The sequence below is a fragment of the Oncorhynchus keta genome, chromosome 25 (genome assembly GCF_023373465.1).
Source record: "Oncorhynchus keta strain PuntledgeMale-10-30-2019 chromosome 25, Oket_V2, whole genome shotgun sequence".
NCBI classification, from domain to species: domain Eukaryota; kingdom Metazoa; phylum Chordata; class Actinopteri; order Salmoniformes; family Salmonidae; genus Oncorhynchus; species Oncorhynchus keta.
Window position 1 is genome coordinate 33,906,060 of NC_068445.1, and position 18,134 is coordinate 33,924,193.

General features: G+C 43.1%; 2 protein-coding genes and 1 long non-coding RNA gene across 8 annotated transcripts in view; all 3 read left to right on the forward strand.

The window, feature by feature from the left end:
- LOC118357963 (succinyl-CoA:3-ketoacid coenzyme A transferase 1, mitochondrial-like) overlaps positions 1-18,134 on the forward strand; it is a 130,153-nt gene that overhangs the window by 14,436 nt on the left and 97,583 nt on the right. For both annotated transcript variants that reach the window (XM_052479132.1, XM_052479131.1), the window contains exons 5-7: positions 40-189; positions 2,060-2,166; positions 5,076-5,136. In XM_052479132.1, the coding sequence (XP_052335092.1) occupies positions 40-189; positions 2,060-2,166; positions 5,076-5,136 (318 nt within the window). The remainder of the gene's footprint in view (positions 1-39; positions 190-2,059; positions 2,167-5,075; positions 5,137-18,134) is intronic.
- Positions 8,658-11,358, forward strand: LOC127911728 (uncharacterized). 5 transcript variants are annotated; one of them, XM_052479133.1, is made up of 3 exons: positions 8,658-9,537; positions 9,697-9,831; positions 10,429-11,358. In XM_052479133.1, the coding sequence occupies exons 1-3, from the start codon at positions 8,659-8,661 to the stop codon at positions 10,768-10,770; spliced, it is 1,356 nt and encodes a 451-aa protein (XP_052335093.1). In that variant the 5' UTR covers position 8,658; the 3' UTR covers positions 10,771-11,358. The 5 variants fall into 5 exon arrangements, with proteins under 5 accessions (XP_052335093.1, XP_052335094.1, XP_052335095.1 ...); XM_052479134.1 differs by having other exon boundaries at positions 9,697-9,804; XM_052479135.1 differs by having other exon boundaries at positions 8,658-9,510.
- Positions 9,882-10,203, forward strand: LOC127911730 (uncharacterized). The gene is made up of 3 exons (XR_008079123.1): positions 9,882-9,963; positions 10,042-10,119; positions 10,174-10,203. It is a non-coding gene; the product is annotated as an uncharacterized LOC127911730 (long non-coding RNA).

Below are 18,134 nucleotides of genomic sequence, written 5' to 3' on the forward strand. Positions count from 1 at the left end.
TTTTGAGTAATGATGCCATTGATGACCTCTGTCCTCCAGGGTACCCTAGCAGAGAGGATCAGAGCAGGGGGTGCGGGTGTTCCTGCTTTTTTCACGGCTACAGGCTACGGTACCCTCATCCAGGAGGGCGGCTCTCCCATCAAATACAACAAAGATGGAACTATCGCCATCGCCAGCGAACAGAGAGAGGTCAGACCCCAGCCTCTTCCACCATGTTTTTTCTAGCAACACATTTGTATTTATTAGGCATCCCCAGTTAGTTCCTGTGACTTGTAGTGTTGAGTCATTCGGATACATAGACTTGCTGGCTTTACTCAAAGCCAGTGCCGTGTCATTAGTGAAGATTTTTGGGGCCTAGACAGCAACCCTGGGGAATTCCTGATTCTACCTGGATTATGTTGGAGTGTTGCGTCCATTAAAGAAAGCGATCTGTGTTCTGTTAGACAGGTAACTCTTTTTCCACAATATAGCAGCGGGTGTAAATCCATAACACATACGTTTTTTTCGTCTAACCAAACAGCCCACAATTTTTTTTATCAATTTCTCTCAGCCAATCATCAGTCATTTGTGTACCTGCTGTGCTTGTTGAATGTCCTTCTGTATAAGCATGCTGAAAGTCTGTTGTCAATTTGTTTACTGTAAAATAGCATTGTATCTGGTCAAACACACTTTTAAAAAAAAGTTTACAAAGGGTTGGTAACAGGCTGATTGGTCGGCAATTTGAGCCAGTAAAGGGGGCCTTACTATCCTTGGATAGGGAAATAACATTTGTTTCCCTCCAGGCCCGAGGGCACACACTTTCTAATAGGTTTAAATTGAATATATGGCAAATAGAAGTGGCAGTATCATCTGCTATTATCCTCAGTAATTTTCCATCTAAGTTGTCAGACCCCAGGGGCTTGTCAGTTGTTAATAGACAACAATGTTTTCTCCTCTTCCACACTTACTTTACGGAATTCAAAATTACAATGCTTGTCTTTCATAATTTGGTCAGATATTCTTGGATGGGTTTTGTCATGCCTGCATTTGCTAATTTTACCAATGAAAAAATAATTAAAGTAGTTGGCAATATCAGTGGGTTTTGTGATGAATAAGCCATCTGATTCAATGAATGATGGAGCGGAGTTTTCCTTTTTGCCCAAAATTTCCTTTAAGGTGCTGCAAAGCTTTTTACTATCATTCTTTATGTAATTTATCTTTGTTTCATAGTGTTGTTTATTTTTATTTGGTTTAGTCACATGATTTCTTAATTTGCAGTACTTTTGCCAATATGGCTACTATTGTGATCACTCCATCCGATGGATTTGTATACTGCTTTCAAACAAATTTCTGCAGCATTAGGAAAGATGTGATCAATAAATGTTAATGACTTCATTCCTGTGCTGTTTGTAACTACCCTGGTAGGTTGGTTGATAACCTGAACCAGGTTGCATGCACTAGTTACAGTTTGAAGCTTTTTCTTGAGCGGGCAGCCTGATGAAAGCCAGTCAATATTTAAATCACAAAGAAAATATACCTCTTTATTGAGATCACATACATTATCAAGCATTTCACACATGTTATCCAAATACTGACTGTTTGCACTTGGTGGACTATAGCAGCTTCTCACAAGAATGGGCTTTAGGTGAGGCAGATGAACCTGTAGCCATATTACTTCAACAGTATTTAACATTAGATCCTCTCAAAGCTTGTGCTGGTGCTGAATGTAAACAGCCACACCTCCACCGTTGGCTTTTCTATAGATCGTATAACCATGTATTGCTAACACTGTATCATCAAAGGTATTATCTAAGTGAGTTACAGAGATTGTCAGAATATGAATGTCATCTAGCAAATTATTGATTTAATGAACCTTAAGCTACATATGTTAACGTGGGATTTTTGATCCTTGACATTCACCACCGTGTGACACGAAGACACGCCTCCATCTCTGACTGCTATTATTAACACATACTGAAATGGCACACCGTTAGCTTTACAACCACACACGACGTGCTGTCATATCCAGCTGTCTTCTGGTCCTGTCTCTTGAATGGCTTGCTATGTCATTGTTCGGCAGGTGCGGGAGTTTAATGGCAGGCATTACATCATGGAGAAGGCCATCACTGGAGACTTTGCTCTGGTCAAGGCCTGGAAGGCTGACAAGGCCGGGAACATCGTCTTCAGGTAGCTACCATTACATTCACCTGTGTCTGTCAATCTGAAAATGACCTGATATCAGGGCAGCTTACTCCATCCTACTCCTTGAATCCCTGCACAAAGCATAGGGTGCCATTTATTATGACCTCAGGAGCTCATGTACTCCTTAGAAAATCTGCTGTCGCTAAGACTGTAATGCTGCTGAAGAGACAGGGTGCATCATTACGGCTATTAGCCATGATAATAGTGTTGTGGGAATAAACATTTAACACACATTTACCCAAGTCACTGTGATTTAGATCACTGCTTTCGCCAGGTCAGGTTGAACCCTTTCTAATCACTTTGTGATGTTACCACAATAAGCAGCAGTCGGGCCTGCAGGTCGCTTGGCTCTGTGCCAGATTGATTGATGGTAGGAGATACAAGTCTTTAAGCTCAGTGACTGAATTAAGATATTGACAATAGACAGTCAATAGAGTTTGAACATTCTCCAGAAAACAAAAAACAAATCAGAATTAGGTCTGACTGAAATTGCGTTTTTTCTTAGTTTGCTTGTCTGTCAGGATGTGAGAAGAACTTTCACTCTCTCCACATATGAAAACGGACCCATATTGTTGTTTGTTTTGTTTACAACCTTGCATTCAAACCTGTGAATAATTACACTCCTGTACACTGAAAATGTCCTAGTAAATGCAATTCAATTTGTCACCACAGGGGTGCAGTATTTGCTTTCCAACTAACAATCCCCTTTGACTTCACAGGCAAAGACTGGCAGTGTTGAAACAATGGTTGCTTATTTGAAAAAGAGAACATCGCATGATTGCTCTATGTTAATGCTGTCGCTGTTGTATTGCTCCCTTGTAGCCTGTTGCTTGTAAGTATGCATTTCACTGTAAGGTTTACACCTGTTATATTCGCAGCATGTGACAAATGCAATTTTATTTGAGATGAATGATTGTGTTAGATTCTAATTATCAGAAAAATAACTTGACGGACACTATGAGAGCTCAAACCAAGTTTATTCATCCAGAGGGTCGAACAGCTGAACCGACCAAAACACATTTTCCAATTGTGGTGGTATTTGTACCCCAATTTGGGGTGGAATCTCCTCCTTCTCTCCATACACTACATCTCTGTTGCTAGGCAGGAAATTAAGTGACGCTGGCAATTAACCTTTCCTTCTCCTTTAACGTGACCAACCTGACCTCAACCCCCTTCATCAATAATCCACGTCTCTCTCCCCTTATCAATGCCTGCCACGTGATCGTTTTCCCTACACTCAGTACATTCCAAGCCATATCCCTTCCTCCTACCCTCTAAACCATTGCACCCAATATTTCAGTAGGATACCTGATAATTAACCCTATTTCCCATTTTAGAAGTCAGAACCCAGAATCCATCAATTGTGAGCGAGTGTTGGGACGAAACCTGATTTTTGACTTCTACTGATACCAGGTTTAGTATCATGATACCAAAACGATACTCGGTACCGAAATGATACCACAGCAACAAAAAAATGCGTATTAGCTAAAGTCACAGAATAACTATTGAGCTTTATTTTTTTTATCATAATGTTGTTAACTGGTAGAACAAATAAAATATATTCTATATTCAATTTCATGTAAAAATAAAACACCATATCAAATAGCAGAAGAATACCTAAAATGTTCCTTATGCAAAACCATGTCAGAGACTGAGCAGACAAAAAACTGTTTTTAAAATGTAATTTGATACATATTGGGGTTAATTTGCTCATCTATGGTCCTAATATTGGGTCAAATGGCATTCATTAGACCTAGGATTCATTACAGCTAAATCATTTTAATTAAATAAATGAATAGTTTAGTTCCAAAACGACATACAAACACTTTGAAGCGCCTTTCTGAATTGTCTACACTGAGTGTACAAAACATTAGGAACACCCTCCTTATATTGAGCTGCACCCCCACATTTTTCCCCTCAGAACAGCCTCAATTCGACAGGGCAAGGACTCTACAAGGTGTCAAAAGCATTCCACAGTAATGCAAAAGCATTCTATGTTTCCCACAGTTGTGTGAAGTTGTCTGGATGTCCTTTGGGTGGTGGACCATTCTTGATACACACAGAACTGTTGTGTGTAAAATCCAGCAGCGTTGCACCTACTACCATACCCCGTTCAAAGGCACTTACAATTTTTATCTTGCCCATTCACCTTCTAAATGGCGCACATACACAATCCAGCTCTCAAATGTCTCAAGGCCTAAACATCCTTATTTAACCTGTCTTCTCACCTTCGTCTACACTGATTGAAGTGGATTTAACAAGTGACAACAATAAGGGATCATATCTTTCACCTGGTAAGTCTGTCATGGAAAGAGCACATTAGGTGTTCCTAATGTTTTGTACACTCAGTGTATGTTCGTCATTGTTACAATTTTTTCATTTTTCAAATTTAGTAGAATAATGACAATGTTACAATGCAAATGTCATAAAATAGCTTCTTCATGTTATTTTGGAACTAAGCCTCCCTTGCACTGCACTATTTTGGAACACATTTTGCTTAATTGGTTTTGTTGGGCTGGTCCTCGTCTGCTCTGTAATCAAAGTATTCCCATTGTTGGCTTCTACAGCCAGTTTTATCAACAAGTTGCTGGCGTGGAGGTATGAAGTTTCTGCTTGCTTCTCAAAAGGGGCCTGCGGTGTCAGCTGCAAGCGCTAGTAATTTGGCTAGTTTATTACTGCCCCCTTGAGGAGATTCAGACAAATTACTAGACAGACTCCATCCTCTAAATCCTTATATGACGTGACACATTTGACAGAAGTACCGAATGTATCAAAAATGATCGTGCTGAAACGTTTTTCATGTTCGAGTATTGATAAAGTACAGAGGTTTTGTATACCGTGCAGCACTATTGTGATCTAAGGTCGTCTCTCTGTCTCTCTGTGTGTGTGTCTAGGAAAACAGCTAGGAACTTCAACCAGCCCATGTGCAAGGCAGCCAAAGTCACCATTGTAGAGGTATGTGCCATGTCCCTGCCTTCCAGCCCCCTTTCCTCTCCCCTGTCTATGGTACTGCTCTGCTGTCTTAACAGCACGGAGGGAGAGCTATTGCTGTTGCTGTTCATAGTAATACCATTTCCACTAATACTACTACTACTGCTACTATTATTATTGTTGATGTTTTATTGCTGTTAGTCCCACTACTGTTGTTATAAGTGTATTTTGACAATGTAAGTTATTTAACTGACCATGTCAATAAAGTCTGCTGAATTGAATAGAGAAACAAAGAGAGAAAGATTTGTGGTAGACAATGAGAAACCAGTAATATGACTACTGCCTCATTTGGATGGCCTGATGGAAAGTCTAGATGATACAAGTTGGCTCAGTCTGCTGGTATTATATCCACTTTTCGGGGTCACAATGTTATGTGGTCCAGTCCAGTGATTAACACATGGTGGCTCTCAGCCAGTCCTTCTGGGGTCGTGGCTTAAGACTGGGGTTGTCCTTAGAAACATTGCTGGTCACGACAATTATTTTAAAAACCAGAATTTTTGTAAAAGGAAAAAAAGTAATGAAAGTATTTTGTAAATGTTTTAGTTGAACCTTTATTTAACTAGGCAAGTCCGTTACAGCCTGGAATTGAACCAGGGACTGTAGTGATGCCTCTTGCACTGAGATGCAATGCCTTCGACTACTGCGCCACTTCGAGAGTCCTTAATGGAGGGGGGCACTGTGCAAAAGCGTTTGGGTACTGTTTCTGTTGTCTGGCCTCTCTCTCCATCAGTGTGATGCAGACTGGGTTGGGGCTTTGTGTGGTGACATTACTGCTCTCTGGGTCGTTTATGGCAGCTTGCCCTGAGCACATTGATCATCCTCCAGCCCCAGACTGGCTATAAACTGGCTGTCACCCCCATCACCTAACTTACGATGGCTGACATGAATCGCCAGAGACTCAGCATTTTAGCCTTTTGAGATATACCCCCCCTCCATGCTCTGCTCTGTAGAGATGTAAACCACCAGCCCCCTCCACCCGTCTCTGTGGAGATCTAAACCCCCCCCCCACCCCCCCACCCTCTGCTCTGTGGAGATATAAACCACCAACCCCCACCCTCTGCTCTGTGGAGATATAAACCACCAACCCCCACCCTCTGCTTTGTGGAGATATAAACCATCAGCCCCCCACCCTCTGCTCTGTGGAGATATAAACCACCAGCCCCCCACCCTCTGCTCTGTGGAGATATAAACCACCAGCCCCCCACCCTCTGCTCTGTGGAGATATAAACCACTACCCCCCTGAGCTGGGTGCTCAGGCTCTGGGATGGATTCATGTGCTGAGAGAGAGAAGCACTTTCCTGTATTCCATTAGACACTTTCAATGTACAGTACTTCTCTTTTCAATTAATCCAAGGCACCTGTTGAGATTTATCACGCTATGTAGTGCAGAGGAGACCTAGCTGGAGAGCTGTCTGTTTTCAATGCAAGAAGCATATTTTATAAGTTAAGGCAGTAAAAGGGGTATCAGCAGGGTCGAAGATGTGAGTCCAGTGTGACTCTGGAACAACAGTCTTTTACAAGGACATTTACATTGGCTTATTCCGCCAGGTACTCAAAGCGCTTTAGGTTACATTATATTGGGGGAAAACTCCATTTATTCTCGACAAATGTGTAGCACCCACTTACTTGGCTTATAGGTATGTTGAAGTTGTTGATGCTGTGTGTGTACGTGCGTGCGTGAGCGAGTGTGTGTTGTGAGTTCTCTTGAGGTCCGTGAATAATAAACCAGTTGAGTTGAGCGGGAGGAGAGGAGAGATCCAGGCTGCTGGGGATGTAATTGTTTGTGTGTAATCATAAACTGTCGGCTTCAACCTTTAGGATTCTCAACCATCTGTCTCGAGTGTCTGAATACAATTTTAATGAATGAATGAATTACATTGTATTTTCGTGTCAAATCTCCAGTTGTCAACCCATCCCTTATGAGATTAATTTAAACAAACATTACATTAATTCACTGTGATACTTCTTCTGGTGTTCTCTGCAGTGCGCATTACTATCAATACATAATAGTATGTAAGGTTATGCAAACAACAATTATATCCCTAGAGCAGTACAATACACACACACACACACACACACACACACACACACACACACACACACACACACACACACACACACACACACACTTGATGGCAACTGTTGTTCAGGGGGCTTGGTCATCAAGCTTGGTTGTAAAACATTATTGCACATGACATATTTGATGGAGTACAGACCAAGTGGTCTAAATTCATAACAAATCAACCACCTAAATGGTATTGATGTCATGTTTTTTACTAACTAGTGTAATTTGACACAGAACAACAGTGGGAAGGAAATTGAAAAGAGGGAAGGAAATTGAAAAGAGGGAAGGAAATTGGGGAAGCAAATTAAAACAAGGTCAGTAAAAAGAATGACATTGTTTTTAAAAGGGAGGGATATATTTTAGGTAGCCTAAATAAAGGATACTTTAGGTACCCTATTTTCAATTGGTGTCACGTCTACTTAACACACTTCCCAAACATCCTTTGAAATCAGATTATGAACAGATGCTGAAAAGAGCAGAGTTCAAAAAATTGCATTCAACTTCTTAATGAATCGCCTTAGAACATCAATCATGGCATTTTTCTTGATGCCCAGGTAGGCTACACAAAATAAACTTTCACTTTCAGCAGGAGGCTAATCTTTGAATTGTTTTGTTGTTGTCTCCTTTTAATTTCCTTTCAAACAGCTGTCTGCATAACACAAATGCTTTTATCCCCCCTATTGTCTAAATTGCAGTGAAGCCAACAGCAGACATAACCAACAGCATTCTAAGATGTGATGGGAGTAGCTCTTCTAATCTTAAATGTCTTCCTCACACAAACCCATAGTTATCAAAGAGTTACTCCGCTGAGAGAATCACCAGCAGAGTTCTTGAACACTCTAGAATACTCTTGCACACACAGCCATAGAATAACTGGAAGTGATAATCCCATTCATAGCAAATCCTGCATCTGGGTGCACCTTATAAGGATTTGTCATTCGAATATGTCGATGGGATTTCGATTCTCTTGTCTCTTTAGAAGGCAACACAACCATGCTCTGTCATAATGTTTGCATTAGCAGTCACACTGTCACTTTTTTGGGTCAGCAAGAGCTGAGAATCCTTAGATGCACAATTTAATTATTTTATTTTTATTTCACGTTTATTTAAATAGGCCATACAGGCAAAAATAATTACAATTTAGCCTTAACACGTTCGCCCTGTGTTCATTTTGTGACCTGAAAACAGACATGTCCTCATTTACCTCTTTTCATGGCAACTTCTTTTCATGGCACCAATGCACATGAACATTATCTATGAAATGTATGCAATATATCCCTGTATTGATATAATCATTAAGCCACTTTTATCTCTGATAGTGAAACAATTACGATCTCACTGAAGATAAGTGAATCTTTGATGGCAGAGCAAGTTCAGAATTTTAATCTGTGATGTTGTAGGTGTTAATCCTGATGGGGATGATGTGGGTGTTGATCCTGGCGGTGATGATGTGGGTGTTAATCCTGACGGGGATGATGTGGGTGTTGATCCTGGCGGTGATGATGTGGGTGTTGATCCTGGCGGTGATGATGTGGGTGTTGATCCTGACGGGGATGATGTGGGTGTTGATCCTGGCGGTGATGATGTGGGTGTTGATCCTGGTGGTGATGATGTGGGTGTTGATCCTGGCGGTGATGATGTGGGTGTTGATCCTGGCGGTGATGATGTGGGTGTTGATCCTGGCGGTGATGATGTGGGTGTTGATCCTGGCGGTGATGATGTGGGTGTTGATCCTGGCGGTGATGATGTGGGTGTTGATCCTGGCGGTGATGATGTGGGTGTTGATCCTGGCGGTGATGTTGTGGGTGTTGATCCTGGCGGTGATGATGTGGGTGTTGATCCTGGCGGTGATGATGTGGGTGTTGATCCTGGCGGTGATGATGTGGGTGTTGATCCTGGCGGTGATGATGTGGGTGTTGATCCTGGCGGTGATGTTGTGGGTGTTGATCCTGGCGGTGATGTTGGTATTGATCCTGACGGGGATGATGTGGGTATTGATCCTGACGTTGATGATGTGGGTGTTGATCCTGGAGGTGATGTTGGTATTGATCCTGACGTTGATGTTGTGGGTGTTGATCCTGACGTTGATGATGTGGGTGTTGATCCTGGAGGTGATGTTGGTATTGATCCTGATGATGATGATGATGTGGGTGTTGATCCTGGAGGTGATGTTGTGGGTGTTGATCCTGGAGGTGATGTTGTGGGTGTTGATCCTGGAGGTGATGTTGTGGGTGTTGATCCTGGAGGTGATGTTGTGGGTGTTGATCCTGGAGGTGATGTTGTGGGTGTTGATCCTGGAGGTGATGATGTTGGTGTTGATCCTGGAGGTGATGATGGTGTTGATCCTGGAGGTGATGTTGTGGGTGTTGATCCTGGAGGTGATGTTGTGGGTGTTGATCCTGGAGGTGATGATGTGGGTGTTGATCCTGGAGGTGATGATGTGGGTGTTGATCCTGGAGGTGATGTTGTGGGTGTTGATCCTGGAGGTGATGTTGTGGGTGTTGATCCTGGAGGTGATGTTGTGGGTGTTGATCCTGGAGGTGATGTTGTGGGTGTTGATCCTGGAGGTGATGTTGTGGGTGTTGATCCTGGAGGTGATGATGTTGGTGTTGATCCTGGAGGTGATGATGGTGTTGATCCTGGAGGTGATGTTGTTGGTGTTGATCCTGGAGGTGATGTTGTGGGTGTTGATCCTGGAGGTGATGATGTTGGTGTTGATCCTGGAGGTGATGTTGTGGGTGTTGATCCTGGAGGTGATGCTGTGGGTGTTGGTCCTGTAGGTGATGATGGTATTGATCCTGGAGGTGATGATGGTATTGATCCTGGAGGTGATGTTGTGGGTGTTGATCCTGGAGGTGATGATGTTGGTGTTGATCCTGGAGGTGATGTTGTGGGTGTTGATCCTGGAGGTGATGCTGTGGGTGTTGGTCCTGTAGGTGATGATGGTATTGATCCTGGAGGTGATGATGGTATTGATCCTGGAGGTGATGATGGTATTGATCCTGGAGGTGATGTTGTGGGTGTTGATCCTGGAGGTGATGATGTTGGTGTTGATCCTGGAGGTGATGATGTTGGTGTTGATCCTGGAGGTGATGATGTGGGTGTTGATTCTGGAGGTGATGATGGTATTGATCCTGGAGGTGATGTTGTGGGTGTTGATCCTGGAGGTGATGATGGTATTGATCCTGGAGGTGATGTTGTGGGTGTTGATCCTGGAGGTGATGTTGTGGGTGTTGATCCTGGAGGTGATGTTGTGGGTGTTGATCCTGGAGGTGATGTTGTGGGTGTTGATCCTGGAGGTGATGTTGTGGGTGTTGATCCTGGAGGTGATGTTGTGGGTGTTGATCCTGGAGGTGATGTTGTGGGTGTTGATCCCGGAGGTGATGATGTGGGTATTTATCATGGCACTGATGTTGTGGGTATTGATCTGTCGGTTTTCTGCTGCATGGGGCCCGAGTTTAGCAGTGAGAGGGAATAGGTTAGGTAATGGTGTATGCATTCTGTCCAGTCTGACTCATACCCAGAGGGATTGACAGCAGACAGACAGGTGGGCCTAAGTGGAGGACCCTCTCTACATTCACCCGTGTACCTCCAGTCTCAAGGTCTAAGGTGTCTGTGTGTCTCTCTGTCTGCGTGCACGCAGAGATTTGTCTGGTTTTAAATTAAGTACCTCTATGGAGTGTATAGCATAAATGGACAAATAGTTTGAAGGTCATACTGAAGACATTGACATCTGTGGAGAGAATGTTGAGAGTTATTTATTGATAATACCTAAATCTGTTCTATACAAATACTTGAGATGGACAGGGGAAGGATTGCAGCAAATGTTCTTTAATTGCAGAAACATAGAAAGTGAAAAGCGAGCTGAATTCTAAAGTATTTTTAAAAATTCATTATCACACTAGCGGCAGTTGATTATCTACAGCAGCATAGTATGTCAGGGTGCTGTTGATATATTGGACGGAGATGCTGAGTAGAAATATATTATATCATATAATGTGTACATGAGTTTACAACTGTTCGTTTCATTGTGAATAAAACACCAAACACGTACGCTATAGGAGCACGATACTGCCATTTGTGACATAGTAGTTGACAATGACATTCATCATAATGATATTAATCACAACGATGGTCAGAGTAGTTGACTAAAACACATACAAGATCCGAGACCAGGATATGAAACTATGTCTGGTCATCTTCTGGCCTTGTCCCTTTAGTTAAGGCTGTACAGAGTTCGGTTGGTGGCAATTCCACGTTAACGGAATTACTACTTGACTCCGTTTTTAAACTAATTTAGTGGAAGAGTCTGTGCAGATGCAAACTTTGGTATTTATTCATTATTTATTTCACCTTTATTTAACCAGATAGGCTAGTTGAGAACAAGTTCTCATTTACAACTGCGACCTGGCCAATAATAAAGAAAAGCAGTTCGACACAAACAACAACACAGAGTTACAAATGGAATAAACAAAACATAGTCAATAATACAGTTGAAGAAAATCTATATACAGTGTGTGCAAATGAGGTGAGATAAGGGAGGTAAGACAATAAATAGGCCATGGTGGTGAAGTAATTACATTATACCAATTATACACTGGAGTGATTGATGTGCAGAAGATGATTGTGCAAGTAGAGATACTGGGGTGCAAAGGAGTAAAATAAATAAATACAGTATGGGGATGAGGTAGTTGGATGGGCTATTTGCAAATGGGCTATGTACATGTGCAGTAATCTGTGAGCTGCTCTGACAGCTGGTGCTTAAAGTTAGAGAGGGAGATATGAGTCTTCAGGTTCAGTGATTTTTGCAGTTCGTTCCAGTCATTGGTAGCAGAGAACTGGAAGGAGAGGCGGCCAAAGGAGGAATTGGCCTTGGGATGACTAGTGAGATATACCTGCTGGAGTGTTAAGCATGTCCCAGTTTAGGTTACCTAACAGTACGAACTCTGAAGACAGATGGGGGTGGGGCGGCAATCAATTCACATATGGTGTCCAGGGCACAGCTGGCAGCTGAAGGGGATCTATAACAAGTGGCAGCGGTGAGAGACTTGTTTCTGGAAAGGTGGATTTTTAAAAGTAGATTCTCAAATTGTTTGGGTACAGACCTGGCTATTATGACAGAACTCTGCAGGCTATCTCTACAGTAGATTGCAACTCAGCCCCCTTTGGCAGTTCTATCTTGTCGGAAAATGTTATAGTTAGGGATGGAAATTTCAGGATTTTTGGTGGCCTTCCTAAGCCAGGATTCAGACACGGCTAGGACATCCAGGATGGCGGAGTGTGCTAAAGCAGTGAATAAAACTTAGGGAGGAGGCTTCTAATGTTAACATGCATAAAAGCAAGGCTTTTAGTCAACAAATGAGAGCGCCTGGGGAATGCGAGTGGTGCTGGGGGCTACAGGGCCTGGGTTAACCTCTAAATAACCAGAGGAACAGAGGAGGAGTAGGATAAAGGTATGGCTAAAGGCTATAAGAACTGGTCGTCTAGTGCCTACGGAACAGAGAGTAAAAGGAACAGATTTCTGGGTGAGGAAGAATAGATTCAAGGCATAATGTACAGACAAGCGTACGATAGGATGGGAGTACAGTGGACGTAAACCTAGGTATTGAGTGACGATGAGAGAGGTTTTGTCTCTAGAGGCACCAGGTGAGGCTACCCCATGTGTGGAGGCTGGAACAAAAGGGATAGCTATAGCATATTGAGCAGGGCTGGAGGCTCTACATTGAAATAAGACAATCACTAACCAAAACAACAATAGACGAGGCATATTGACATTAGGGAGAGGCATGTGTAGCTGAGTGATAATAGGGTCCAGTGACTGGCAATAGATGAGTCAGGGAGCCAATTCAGCTTTCACTACTACGCTAGGCGAGCTGGAGACACGGCGATTCAGACAGCTAGCGGGCTGGGGCTAGCAGATGGGCCTCTGGGGACATCGCAATGGAAAAACCTGTTGAAACCACCTCGGACGGTTGTGTTGGAAGACCAGTCGTGATGTATCGGCGGGGCTCCGTGTCGGCAGTAAGGGGTCCAGGGCAATATTTTAATCCAAGAATTGGCTGATTGACCTCTTCGGCTAGCCGGGAGATGGACCTAGCTCCAGGCTACCTCCAGGCTAACTGGTGCTTGCTTCGGGACAGAGACGTTAGCCAGGAGTAGCATCTCGGATAGCAGCTAGCTAGCTGTGATGATCCGGTGTAAAGGTTCAGAGCTTGCGGTAAGAATCCGGAGATGTGGTAGAGATAAAGCAGTCCGATATGCTCTGGGTTGATATCGCGCTGTGCAGACTGGCAGGGATTGACCGGGCTGAGGCTGGCTGATGTCAGAGGTAACAGTGATGACCGCTAGCAGTGACTGACTGACTGACTACTAGCTAGTAGCTAGTTAGCTTCTTATTGGGGTTCCGGTTCTAAAGTATAAAAAAATAGCAGATCCGTACCACATTGGGTGAGGCGAGTTGCAGGAGAGTATGTTCAGTCAGGTGTAGCCTTATACGAAATAAGGCTACACCTTCTTGAAGCAACATATCTTTATTACACAAAAATGCATAATTATGGATATGAATGTCATTCTCCTCATATTTCACAAGATTGGACATCACAGTAGGGTGGAGTTCAGTAGAGTACAATCTATTTTCCTTTACTGTGTTGTGCTGTACTGCATTATACTGTACTATTCTATTGGACTGTACTCTACTGTGCTTTACTCACTGTACTTATCTGTACTGTCCAAGCTTGTGAAGCTCAGAAAGTATTCATACCCCTTGACCTTTTTACACTTTTGTGACCCACCACCTCGATTCGGTCAGATGTAGCGTTTATTATTTATTTATTTAATTTTTTACATTGGATAGAAGTAGAGACTCAGAGCTAGAAAATGCTATATCATGCACATAACATTAGCTAGCAAGCCAGACAGCTAACATTTAGATAGCTAGATAGCTAACAGTATGCTTTAAGATGCAATGAAAATAATTTTCTGACAAAATTAGAAACATGTAATATCTTAAAATGTAGCTAGCTAAACGCTCTTGCCTGTATACGTGGATGAACGCTTCTCCCTCTCCACCATGAATGCCATGGCTGCCCTTAGTTTGAAGTTGTAATCTGAAGACAAGTGTTTTATACAACAGCCTTCTGTGATCTCTTTTTTTCTCCCTCCACATTTGCAATCATACTCTGCTTCCACTGGGGATTCAACTGCTTTCAAAACTCAGTCAACTTCTTCCATGACAACAACAATGTCTGGTTCAATGAAAAATGTTTTGTTGATCTTTGTTGATAGCGCCTGTTAAATTCAGGGCAGCGATGTTGAGAGCAGTATAAACACTTTTGCAGTTCTCCATGATATCTTTCAAAAAAGCCGCAGTAGCAAGGATTATTATACACATACTGAGCAGCTCATGTTATAGACAGAAGCATGCTACATGGCAGACCAATCTGAACTCATCTCTCGGCATGTCCAGCCCATCCATTATCTCAGCCAGTCATGGCTAGCATGGAGGTTCCTGTCTTTTTTCGTGGCTAAACCATCTAGGCTCGGAATTTAACAATGTTATTCGTATTTACAGATGGCATACACGTTTGTTATTAAGGCACATGAAAGATAACATGTTCCATAAGGCATTTCCGTCAAAAATCACGTAAGAAATTTATAATTTTTGTGTTCAAATGCCTCTACTGTGAAGTGCGACATACACCAAGCTTCCTGAAATGGGCAGTGGTGGAAAAAATACCCTATTGTCATACTTGTCATTTTCTATGAAGACAACTTTACTTTTACTCATGTAAAAGTCACCCAGTAAAATTCAAAAAAGTCTAAAAGTATTTGGTTTAAAATACACTATCATCTCTTCCCTCTGCTCAAACCTTCTCCAACCTATCTCCTGATTCTGCCTCCTCAACCCTCCTCTCCTCCCTTTCTGCATCCTTTGACTCTCTATGCCCCCTATCCTCCAGGCCGGCTCGGTCCTCCCCTCCTGCTCCGTGGCTCGATGACTCATTGCGAGCTCACAGAACAGGGCTCCGGGCAGCCGAGCGGAAATGGAGGAAAACTCGCCTCCCTGCGGACCTGGCATCCTTTCGCTCCCTCCTCTCTACATTTTCCTCTTCTGTCTCTGCTGCTAAAGCCACTTTCTACCACTCTAAATTCCAAGCTTCTGCCTCTAACCCTAGGAAGCTCTTTGCCACCTTCTCCCCCTCCCTCTCTGCAGATGACTTCGTCAACCATTTTGAAAAGAAGGTCGACGACATCCGATCCTCGTTTGCTAAGTCAAAAGACACCGCTGGTTCTGCTCACACTGCCCTACCCTGTGCTCTGACCTCTTTCTCCCTCTCTCTCCAGATGAAATCTTGCGTCTTGTGACGGCCGGCCACCCAACAACCTGCCCGCTTGACCCTATCCCCTCCTCTCTTCTCCAGACCATTTCCGGAGACCTTCTCCCTTACCTCACCTCGCTCATCAACTCATCCCTGACCGCTGGCTACGTCCCTTCCGTCTTCAAGAGAGCGAGAGTTGCACCCCTTCTGAAAAAACCTACACTCGATCCCTCCGATGTCAACAACTACAGACCAGTATCCCTTCTTTCTTTTCTCTCCAAAACTCTTGAACGTGCCGTCCTTGGCCAGCTCTCCCGCTATCTCTCTCAGAATGACCTTCTTGATCCAAATCAGTCAGGTTTCAAGACTAGTCATTCAACTGAGACTGCTCTTCTCTGTATCACGGAGGCGCTCCGCACCGCTAAAGCTAACTCTCTCTCCTCTGCTCTCATCCTTCTAGACCAGGGGTGTCAAAGTCAAATGGACGGAGGGCCAAATAAAAAATTTAGCTACAAGCCGAGGGCCGGACTGTTCGAATGTTCATTGAAAAATTTTAAATGACGCATATAGTCTAGTGAACCTAATTGAACCTACTGAAAACCTAACAAATATATTCCAATATGATCAGATAAATAAAGCAATATTTTCTTATGGCTCTGTCAGTAATCTTTAATTTTCAACAGACACAAAAGACAAATTTCCTTTATATAAAAATCCCCATAACATGAACATTAAATGAAAGAAACCGGTATTCAAGGCACCATCAGTAGCCTATATTTTCTATTTTAGCAAAAGTGGGCTAAATTTACTTCAAAGAAAAAAACAATAATAGCAATTTTCTATCATCCACTCAACTGAAATATTTTTAAAATATAATTGGATTGAAATACAATAAAATAAAGTGCAAAAATCTATTAATCAAAAACAACACTTTGTTTAAGGAGAAGTAACATGCAGTGAAAACAAATATTAAACTTTAACTTTTAAACTTGAACTGAGTAAAAACTCTAAATATGTGATTGCACAGTAATGTTCACTTGTTTGAGGTTGAGGGTGATACTTGGTGGTGTCCCATCTTTTCCACAAGTTCATCAATGTTCGGGGTAAGGCTCTGAGCTGAGGAAATCCTCAGAATTGAGTGGAGGTGTTCAGCAGTAAGTCGACTTCTGTGTGATGTTTTGTTCAAGTTCATCAAAGAAAACAGTTGTTCACACAGGTATGTGCTGCCAAACATAGACAACGTTTGAGCAGCCTGGATGCGCAGCTGGGGCATTGTGTCGGGGAGGAAACGGGCGAACTCCGCAGCACCCACTGCCGCATATTTTGCCCTCAGTGCATCATTGCATTGGAGGTCAATCAACTCCATTTGGAGGTTTGGTGGTGAGCTTTCCACGTCAACAGCAAATGGGTTACCGAGCAGTTCCAACCTGCTTTTTTGTGCTTCAAAGTCAGCAAATCGGCGTCGAAAGTCAGCGGCAAGCATACCTATTTTATCAGCCAACTGTGCGCTCGGGAACGCACTGGTAGAGAGCTTCTCTTTCATGGTCTGGCAGCTGGGAAAGTGGCTCAAATTTTCTTTCCGCATCTGCGTCTCCCACAGAGTCAGTTTGGTTTTAAATGCCTTCACTGTACTGTACATATCAGAGATGACACGATCCCGACCCTGCAGCTGCAAGTTCATTGCATTCAGATGACTCGTAATGTCACACAGAAAAGCCATTTCACACAGAAACATTTCGTCTCGGAGTTGTGTTGTGTCTTTCCCTTTGCTGTCCAAGAACAGACAAATCTCCTCACGAAGCTCGAAACATCTTTGAAGCATCTTTCCCTGGCTTAGCCATCGCACCTCTGTGTGATAAGGCAAATCACCATGCTCCGTTTCTAACTCCGTCAGAAATGCCTTGAACTGGCGGTGATTCAAACCTTTGGCTCTGATAAAGTTAACTGTGCGCGTGATGATGCTCATTACATGCTCCATTTTCAAGGCTTTACCGCACAACGCTTCCTGGTGTATGATACAATGATAAGCTGTCAGCTCACCTGTCGCGTTTTCCTCTTGCATCTTTTCCCGTATCTTCGCCACCAGTCCGCTCCTGTGTCCACACATCGCAGGTGCTCCGTCGGTTGTCAAACCCACGAGTTTTTCCCAAGGCAGCTCCATCTCATTTACACATCTTGACACCTCTTCATACAAATCATGCCCCGTAGTTGTGCCATGCATAGGACGTAAAGCCAAAAACTCCTCTGTCACGCTTAGGCTGGAGTCCACTCCGCGGATGAAAATTGACAACTGGGCAATGTCAGAAATGTCGGTGCTCTCATCCACAGCCAAGGAATATGCAATGAAATCTTTTCCCTTTTTCACAAGCTGCTCTTTTAGATTGATGGACAACTGGTCTACTCTCTCGGCAATGGTGTTTCTGCTCAGACTCACATTTAAAAAGAGTTGCCTTTTTTCTGGGCAAACTTCGTCACAAACTTTAATCATGCAGTTTGATGAAATCCCCCTCCGTAAATGGCCGGGCTGATTTAGCGATCTCTTCTGCCAAAATAAAACTGGCCTTGACAGCAGCCTGGCC

Coding starts and splice junctions, on each gene's coding strand:
- LOC127911728 (XM_052479133.1), top strand. CDS start 8,659: ATGTGGGTGTTGATCCTGGCGGTGATGATGTGGGTGTTAATCCTGACG. Junction 9,538..9,696: donor TGTGGGTGTTGATCCTGGAG/GTGATGATGTTG, acceptor TTGATCCTGGAG/GTGATGTTGTGGGTGTTGAT. Junction 9,832..10,428: donor TGTGGGTGTTGATCCTGGAG/GTGATGATGTTG, acceptor TTGATCCTGGAG/GTGATGTTGTGGGTGTTGAT.